General features: G+C 43.2%; 1 protein-coding gene across 1 annotated transcript in view; it reads left to right on the top strand.

Annotated features, from left to right (window-relative positions):
• The first annotated feature begins 924 nt into the window (after positions 1-924).
• ipo11 (importin 11) overlaps positions 925-10,062 on the top strand; it is a 180,455-nt gene continuing 171,317 nt past the window's right edge. Inside the window, exons 1-2 of the mRNA XM_061260129.1 lie at positions 925-1,061; positions 7,164-7,308. Of these exons, the coding sequence (XP_061116113.1) occupies positions 7,171-7,308 (138 nt within the window). The 5' untranslated portion in view covers positions 925-1,061; positions 7,164-7,170. The remainder of the gene's footprint in view (positions 1,062-7,163; positions 7,309-10,062) is intronic.

The following is a 10,062-nucleotide window of genomic DNA, read 5'->3' as shown; positions in this document are numbered from 1 at the left end:
TCTATCGATGGCTCTGTGCCCGACAGCCGCTTTGAGTGTGGGAGGTCAGTTAGGGAGCGACTGAATGATATATGAGAGAAGGAATGGAAGGCTGAGTCTGATATCCCTATCCCTCTTGTCTACCCCCCCCCCCCCCAAAAAAAAAGCAGTTATGATGACTATATGTTTAGAACAACACTTCATGTGTATTTTACTAGCTATGGATGTGATGCTTTAACTTGTGGAAGAACCTATGCAATTGTAAGTCGCTTTGGATTAAAAGCGTCTGCTAAATGACAAAAATGTAAAAATGTAAATGTAAAATGAGAAAGGCAGGCAGTATTCTGCAATACAGCCTAGTTTTAAGACAGAGTGGAAAGTAAAGCTGAGCAGGGGGGTTGAGGTTAACTAGGTCACTATGGGCTGGGGTAAAGTAGAAAGTAAAGTAATTCAGTTCCTGATTATGGGTTTATATCCAAGGTTATAGATCTAGATTGTGCCAAGGAGGACCAGGACTCCTTCAAAATGGTGGGAGATAGCAATGCAGACAGAAGAAGAAGAACCTTTTTTTAAAAATGTTTCTTTACATTGTTTGGAGTGTACATCAAGTATATCATCCTGTACAATAAGCTAAAAGAAAAAAACACAGTAAAAAAAGAGCTGTACATGGGGTACATTCCAAATGTCTCTAACAAAATACATAACTTACATAAAAACTAAATTCAATTTAGATTCAAGGCTTCACAATAATCCAGTCTTTTTGCTTTAGAATTCCTTAGTCCTTTTAAAGTATCAATATAGTATCCAATTTTTATTCTGAATTGTGCAAAGCTTCGTCTTTACCTAATTACACTTGTGAAAATTATAAATAAATTCACAATATATGAAATGTTACTTCCATATTTCCATATTCCATATTTCCTTGCTTTGACAGCAAGCCGATTGGTGTGACGTCATTGACGCGCGCCACAACATACGGTGTGTATGGCGCCATCCTAACAGCGTGTGTTTTGACTAGGTACCAAGCAAGAGCTCAAACCAGAATAGTTTTGATTTTCCAGAACAGATCCACCTTAGAAGAAGTAAGTAACTTAAATTGTTGTAACACGTTTGCGAGATGCAAACCCATCCCGTTGATTGTAAAAACTAAATATATTTTTTTATCTTCTGCCTAGGCCAACGTGTTACCAAGCTAGTGCCTTGAACGTTAATGCTAGCCGTCTCTGTGTAGCTGCTGTGTTGACACGTTTTTGGAATAATCATGTCAGCAACATTTTCCTGTCGTCTGCTTTGTGTCGCGTCAAGTGAAATGCACAGTGATGCTTGGCTACTTTGTCAGAGGTCTGTCGAGCTGGCACGCCAGCCAGTTAAATGTCCAGTTACGGAAGCTAAGTTGGTAACAACTAAATTGATTGCTCATTGGTATTTGGCTAGCAGATCGCGGTTTCCATCTGGTTTAAGCAACGTGAGTGAGCTAACAGGGTAATTAGCAACCTCCATTCCGTCCATTTGGTCGTCTGTTCTGTCGCGGAAGCTGGACAGATGGGCATTGGTAGAAAAATAGTTGTGCAGGTTGTTAGATCGCTAACTAATTTATCAAGCTCTAGAAATATACCTGTTACCATGCAACAAGTTTGGTAACTGGGCTGCTGTCCAGCCATAACGCTTTATTGAGCCATTTGGTGCTGACATCTCGCCGGTTGAACAGGCAGCTGATTGTGGCATTGGACAATTGCTCAGTTTCTTTCGTGGTAGCTCACAGTATTAACTGATTAGCTACTTTCGTACGGATTCCTCTGTCTTTCCAGACTCACTGCAACGTATGGGAATTGATTGCCGACGTCGATAGCCGCATAATATGCTGTTTTATAAGACAGTTGGCTAACTGTTAGCTTATTGTTTATGGCACTACCAATGTCACAGCGTTGATTAAATTCCAGTGGGAATGTACCTGCTTACTGTTCTAATACTGATACTGAAATGATTGATTTGTTGTGGCAGTATTCTTCATCAGCTCTTCGTCTGTATTCCAGACTGTTTGGATGGCCAAAGCTCTATCAGCATGTTGCAGAATTGAATGTTCTTGCTTAGGGTACAGGAGGTAGCTTTATCCTGATTAGTCCTGCTGATTTCTTACTCATTGTAAGTATGTGCTTACTCTGGTTATATGCATACTCCGGTCCATACCATCGCAGAAGCCATCAGTATGTGCAGTAATGGGGAGTCCATTATAACATGTGAATGCTCTGTATGAATATCAGGGCAGCTTTCCGCATCACTCTGATTGGTCATCAGTCCGAGCCTTGGTTACCTTTTTTGTCATCACAAGAATGGTGTCGGAAATATTCACTGAAACATACTGTGATGTGCATGTGGCTAACCAAGTATTGTTCTGTTGGACAGTAGACTTGGTGGTAGACTTGTCCTCCCATCTTGGGAAATGGCTACACAAGCCACCTGTTTGATGTTTTACTTTCGGTTAAGTGGTTTTCCCTGTTCACACACAGGTCTCCTACATGGAAAAAAAATCCATATTGAGTCTATTCACAGCTAACATAACTGTTCTGGATAGATTAGGCTAGGCCGGATGCCTATCTTCTGAAGCAATGCAGGACAAATATTTGCGCTTCATTTGTTTGTTAGTTCTTTGCTAGATCACTGAATAGTAGTTTTGGCAGAGAGATACAAATCAGGTAGATGACTTGAGGCTGGTAGAACTCAAGACAACGGCGGCGACACTTGCGAATAAACATCGTAAAGAAAAACTCCATTCTCAATCGGCTGATGGACAAATCGTTCTTCCTTCAGAAAGACAACCACCACGTGAATAAAGATTTAGGCGTGGTGCATATGTTGGATTGTCATGGCAAACTATGTTTCCAACAGAGGAAAACCTCCACTATGACATTCAGATCAGAAAAGAGTTTTTTTTTTTTTACTTTTGACCTTTTCTCCATTAATAATAAGATAATGATAAAAAGGTAAAATAATAAAGAGGGAGAGAGAGGTGCTTTATGAAGACCTTGCTCTCCATCTCAGAAGCTTTATCAGATCCTGGGGGTCACATGAGGAATTTTTCTATTTATCTATCTAACAACTTATTTATCTATTTATCTATCTATCAACATATTTATCTATTTATCTATCTATCAACAGGTTAATGTTGCGTGTGCTCTGCGATGGTTTTGCGGCCTGTCCAGGGTGTTACTGCCTCTTGCCCAGTGCATGCTGGGATATGTTCTAGCACCCCTGGCGGCCCTGACCATGTGTAAATGGGTTAGATATCGGATGGATGGATGGATGTTTCGACGCATATCAGCGGTGTGCAATGATAAAAAAAATACAAAAAAATTATTGGAATTTGTTCTGGCTGTTGCTCTTTGGATCTACCACGAGATGGCAGTATTTGTGCAGGTTCAGTTTGACTCCCGGTTTAGCCTCCACTCATTTCTGAGGAAATGCACGTCTTTATTCATCCAAATGGCTAAGACTTTGCTGACTCACGGATGTCAGAGTTCTCCCTTACCTAGTCCTGCACAGATTCTCCCACCGAAGACAAATTTAATACTTTAATCTTAATCTGACTGCTTCATGTTTGTGCTCAGATTAGAATTTCATTTCAGTCCAAGTCGGGGAGGGACATTTCACAGTTTTCTCTACACAACCACAAGCTGATTTGTCCCTGCGATGAGTTTTTTTTGGTGGCTAAAGCCTGTTTTACAGCAGCATATCCACTTGGTGGCATCAGAGGGCTGTGTGCACACTGCACTCTAGGGCATGATGGTGGACAACCTTAAGATATGAGACGCTGTGAAAAAAAAAAAAAAAAAAAAGAATGCGCTTCATGAACTTAACCCTGTCTTACATTGACAGTGGCTCCAAACCAAAACCATTAAGAACACAAATGATTGATGCTCACTGGAGATAATGTGCAAGTCTCCACCACTATACACAATCTCATATTTTGTAAGCCATGCCCGCATATGCAACTTGCTGTGGTCTACAAAGATGACATATTTGCCGAAGGAGATACGCTGTTGATGATTCTTAGGCTTTAGTATCGTATTCTGATACCAGTGTGACACTTTGGGAACAGTTAAGCCTGGCTTTTGAATAGCCCAGAATAAACAGTGTTAGGCTAGTGCAAGGCCGATTTGGCTGAAAGATAAGGGCCTAAACTGTGTTTGTGCTCTTGGTCTTCATCAAGACCATCAGGATTTCCGCTTTAAAAGGAAATGTATTTAAGCAAAATATGGTTTACTCTCAAAAACAGGTTCACAATTACTGGGGAAATATTATTTTGTTTGAGAAATGTAAGAAATTGGCTGATTCCTTTGAATCTTTAATAAAGCACACATATTATCGTATGGAAAACTCACAAACATTTGGTTCAAGTGCTTTTAAATGAAGACTCAGTACAACATTAGAGTGCAAAAAGCAATTCATTTTTGGCCATGAAAATAACTAAACCATAAACCATTGATTTTATGGGTTATCTTGTGTGTTTTTTAATTTAATTTTTTAAATGTAATAGTCATACATAATGCAACACCATTCTTCAGTTTTGGTTTTGGGGTTCATGGGTTAGGGTTATGTTAGTGTTTGGGTTCGGGTTAGGAAAATGGTGTTCGGGAAATAGGGTGGTGGTAAGATAGGGATTGTGTCTAGGAGCTTGAGAAACAGGACACGGATTAACCTTTGACTTGGGGTGATCCAAAGTTTTTCCACAAGTGGGGTGTAACACTATTTCTGATTTGTGTGTTTTTTTGGTCAGCATGTTTTAATGTACACTAAGAATGTGATGTATACACCTTAATCAGATGTTTGGTGAATACTTGTTTACTCGGGTAAATGGTCCCACCCATACTGCAGAAACAAAACCAATTAAAAATTGTTGCTGTGTTCTTGGTATCGATTTATATCAAGGACATTGGGCTCCAGAATTATTGGCACCTTTGATACAAATTGAGAAAAAAGGCTGCTTGTAATAAACAACTCAGGTTATTATCTATTATGTTAACATTTGGTCTGGGGGCATTTTATTCAGTACATTTACTGTTATGTTTCAATGTTTTTTTATTAAGTAATCTCATCTTTTCTGAAAACCATATGTGTGAAAATTATTGGCACCTGTAAAAAAGGGCTTTAAAAACAACTGAGCGATAAGACTTGGAAAAAGTAATAATTTATTTTAAAAAGCAGAAGTGAACATAGTGGCTAGCCATTCTTGTGGCTAGCCTCCTTTTTCCTACTGACAATGAACATGCATTTCAATTAAACAAATTAACCAATTACATTAAGTACTGTAGATAGAATCAAACTGACATTAGCAATAGAATTTAACTTAATTTAGTTAATCTCAGTCTAAAGGTACTATATTGTGTCATTCCAATCTTGTTTCACTAGAGTATAAAATCCCTTTGTCATCCATCAGCATGGGAAAAGGCAAAGAACTGTCAATTCAGAAGAGGCAGGTCAGAGAGAGCTCAGTTTATGTGTGGGTTCAAGTTTTTATCTGTGATCACTCCAGTACTTGGCACTGCTCTTTCCGATAGGGATTTCAGTGCACTTGTGGTTATGATTTCCATTTCATTCTCTCTCTGGATAAGAGCGTCTGCCAAAATGACTGTAATGTAATGCAGTGTAAGCATTTATTAAATAAAAAACAGGTTTCACAATTATTGGGGAAATAATAAAAATTATTTATTTGAAAAATGTTAGAATTTGGCTGATTCCATTGAATCTTTAATAAAGCACACTAATTTACACTACTTTATGTTGGGGAGGAAAAAATGTGTGTTAATAATGGTATTTTCTGCTAGTTTACAGTATGTATTGTGCGTATTTATCAAGGGTGCCAATCATTCTGGGGCCCACTGTATGTCTATTTATTTATTTTACCTGCTCTCATCAGGATTTTGCAGGGATGGGGGATTTTAGCTCTCAAATTTGAGCATAATAAAATACTCTTTACTAAGCTTTCCGCAAGTGCTGCTTGCTGAACCACTAAAAACACTTTGTCCTTTGGCCACCTTAGCATCCCCTCTCTCTTCTCCTCCTCCTCCTGAGCACTTTAACAGACTGCTTGTTGTGCAGACGCTGGCTGGAGGGTCTGTGTCAGACTCCAGCAAGTTCCATTACAAACGTGATTTGATTAGCGGCCCTAAGTGTGCCGTCCCATCAGGTGCCCCCCCCCCATTTGGAACACTTCTGACTCGAGAGAGAGAGAGAGGGAGAGGGAGGGAGAGAGAGAGCAGGAGAGCAGGAGAACGAGAGGGAGCAGGAGATAGAGAGCAGGAGACAGAAGGAGAGAGAGAGCAGGAGAAAGAGAGAGAGAAGGAGAGAGGGAGAGAGTTCTCAACCTTTATCTTTCCGGGGGAAAAGAGCAGCTTTGTTCCAGAAAGAGACTTTCATCATGTCCGTAGGTGATGTTTTTTCTTTCTCCGAGTGACGGGGGTGAGGTGAGAGTTTCAGAGCCCTGTGTTCACAGGTGTGCCGTTGCACCTGCGTCACGCGCGTTCCTGCTGTCTTTGATGCGCCGTGCCGTTTCATCGTAATGGAGGCCGGGGGGAAAAGCGAAACTCGAATGTGAAGTTTTGAAACATTTCGCCCCCCTCCTCCCTTTCCTTGACAGATCTGTAGGCGTCAGCGTCTCTCTCTGCTCCGTGTTTCTGTATGACGCTGGGTGTTTTAAAGAGCTCACTTCATTACATTGATTATGTATGCACCCAGCACACTCCCTGACCACATGCACAGTTTTCATTTCAAAATGTCATTTTTCCTCTGTGTGCTATCCAATACATACGCCTTCATATTTTGCTGAACGGTTCAGGTTTTTTTAATCCTTTGCGAAAGGATTTAACGTCAGTGCCACACCCTTGGATTGGCCTACTGGCTAAAGTACATGACTGGGACCCGGAAAGTTGGTGGTTCAAGCCTGTGTAGCCACGATCCATGCAGCTGTGGGGCCCTTGAGCAAGGCCCTTAACCCCACGTTGCTCCAGGGGGATTGCGCCCTGCTTTGTCTAATCAACGAAGTCGCTTTCGATAAAAGCGTCAGCTGAATGATTGTGATGTAATGTAACAAGCAACCTTGGCTGAGTTAGTACATGAGCAGCTTCTGTTAAATGGCGACCGTTCCTTAACCCCTCTCTCTATCCCCCCCTCTCCCTCCCTCTCTCCAGGTCAGTAATGGACATCCACAGTGCCAGCTCTGTGGTGCTGCACGCGCTAACTCAGGCCTCCAGCCAAGACACGGCTGTGCTGAAGCCGGCCGAGGAGCAGCTCCGGCAGTGGGAGACGCAGCCTGGGTTCTACTCTGTACTGCTGGTGGGGACCCACCTGTACCGCTCTGTACCGCTCTGTACCGCTCTGTACCGCTCTGTACCGCTCTGTACTGCTCTATACCGCTGTGTACCACTCTGTACTGCTCTATACCACTCTGTACCACTCTGCCCTGCTCTATACCGCTGTGTACCGCTCTATACCGCTCTGTACTACTCTATACCCCTCTGTACCGCTCTATACTGCTCTATACCCCTCTGTACCGCTCTGTACCGCTCTGTACCGCTCTGCACCGCTCTGTACCGCTCTGCACCGCTCTGTACCGCTCTACACTGCTCTACACTGCTCTGTACCCCTCTGCACTGCTCTACACTGCTCTACACTGCTCTACACTGCTCTGCACTGCTCTGTACTGCTCTGTACCCCTCTGTACCCCTCTGTACCCCTCTGCACTGCTCTGCACCGCTCTGTACCCCTCTGCACTGCTCTGCACCGCTCTGTACCGCTCTGCACCGCTCTGTACCGCTCTGCACCGCTCTGTACTGCTCTACACTGCTCTTCACTGCTCTGTACCCCTCTGTACCCCTCTGCACCGCTCTGCACTGCTCTACACTGCTCTTCACTGCTCTACACTGCTCTGCACCGCTCTGCACCGCTCTGCACCGCTCTGTACCGCTCTGTACTGCTCTACACTGCTCTTCACTGCTCTGTACCCCTCTGTACCCCTCTGCACCGCTCTACACTGCTCTGCACCGCTCTGTACCGCTCTGCACCGCTCTGTACCACTCTGCACCGCTCTGTACCCCTTTGTCCCCCCTCAGTCCTGCTCATAAGTGGCCTCGTGGCGGCCTGTCGGGCTCACGCCGTGAGTGTCCTTTGATGAAGGGTACGGGACTGCTCTCGCCCCGACAGACGTCCGGAGGAGGAGGCGCTATTATTGGCTGGCAGCCTGTTTTCAGAGCCATCTGCTTGCCACGGCCCTGCTAACTCCAAGCAAAGTGTTTTTCCCCCCTAGTGTCCATTTTCACACAGTCCCAGAGGGAGTAATTAATTTGTGTTTAAATTCAATGTTTGCGTTCGCCCGTGACAGGCTATATTTCAGCGGTTTAGATTCGGCAAAGACCTGGGGGTACCTTGAAAAGACAAGCTAAGCTACCCGGTCTGTGGCCTCAGTTTACCCCACCAGCGCAGGGTAGAAATTCCTGGGCCTCCCTTGGACTGGGTCCAGTCTGGCCATTAACGTAATGAGCACTGTCTCCAAAAAGACACCTCGATTGTCCACTGTTTAGTTGATCAAAATCAAAAACTTGGAAGAGACTTCCAAGGAGGAGATATTTATGGTCTTATTTTCTTCAAGGGAAAAACAGGAAGGTACTGTAGCTTATTGCAGTATAAGCTCTCTTAGAAAGGAGTTATGGTTCCTGTTCATTTATCCAAATTGCATAGTAATGCTTGGCCCAGATGGCCTCTCTTATTGTTATGTTTTTTGACTGAATTATTCATTAAGGTGAATTATTTTCCTTTCACGGGCTGAATTGATGGGTTGGGTAAGAGTGTGTGTGACAGGATGTTTCACGACTGAAAACGTGGTTCTATTTAGAATGTACAGTCCTCTCCAAAAGTACTGGAACAGCAAGGCCAATTATTTTGTTTTTGCAATGTACTGAATACATTTGGGGTTGAGATAAAAAGATAAACACGAGACAAGAGTTCAGAATTTCAGCTTTTATTTTCTGGTATTTACTCCCTTGCTTGCAATAACTGCATCAAGCCTGCGACCCGTTGATATCGCCTAACTGTTGCATTCTTCTTTTGTGATGCTTCCCCAGGCTTTTACTGCAGCCTCATTCAGTTGTTGTTTGTTCCAGGGTTTTTCCCTGCATGCTCAGTTTGGTTAAGGTCCGGTGATTGACTTGGCCGGTCTACCACTTTTTCTCCCTAACAAAGTCCTTTGATGTGTTGGCAGTGTGTTTTGGGTCATTGTCTTGCTGCATGATAAAGTCCCTCCCAATTAGTTTTGACGCATTTCTCCATAAGTTGGCAGACGTATGTATGATGCTCTGACCCAATCGTGCCCCAGCAAGGATTTGGCCCTTGTCAAAGTCACTCAGGTCTTCATGCCTGCCCATTTCTCTCGCATCCAACACGTCGACTACGACAACCAAGAGTTCACTTGCCATCGAATGCATCCCAGACCTCGACATGCGCTCCTCTGTGCATATACACTGTGACAACTTTATTAGGTATTCATTAGACTTATGTTTTAGACTAATTGGTCTTCTGCTGCTGTGGCCTATCCACTTAGGAGGTTGATGTGTTGTGTGGTTATTCACGTTTCTGTCACCTTCCTATCAGCTTCGATCAGTCTGGCCCTTCTCCTTTGACCAACAGTTTTTTTCTGCAGGACTGCTGCTCACTGGATGTTTTTGTTATTCACACCATTTTCTGCAAATTCTAGAGGCTGTTGTGCATGAAAATCTGAGGTGATCAGCAGTTTCTTAGATATTCAAACCACCCTGTCTGGCACCAACAATCATGCCACGGTCAAAGTCACTTAAATCACATTTCTTCCCCATGAATTGGTCTGGAAGACAGCTGAACCTCTTGACCATGTCTGCATGCTTGTATGCATTCAATTGCTGCCACCGATTCAATATTTGCATTAACAGGCTGGTGTACAGGTTGTACAATTAATGAAGTGCTCAGTGAGTGTATATGCATGTCTGTTTGTTCATACTGTGAGTGTTCAAACTGGGCCGTAATGAAGATGTTTCAGGTTTGTTCTGCTCCTCTCTGTGT

This window comes from Conger conger, chromosome 11, assembly GCF_963514075.1.
Source record: "Conger conger chromosome 11, fConCon1.1, whole genome shotgun sequence".
Classification (NCBI taxonomy): Eukaryota; Metazoa; Chordata; class Actinopteri; order Anguilliformes; family Congridae; genus Conger; species Conger conger.
This window is presented reverse-complemented; position numbering and strand designations above follow the sequence as displayed.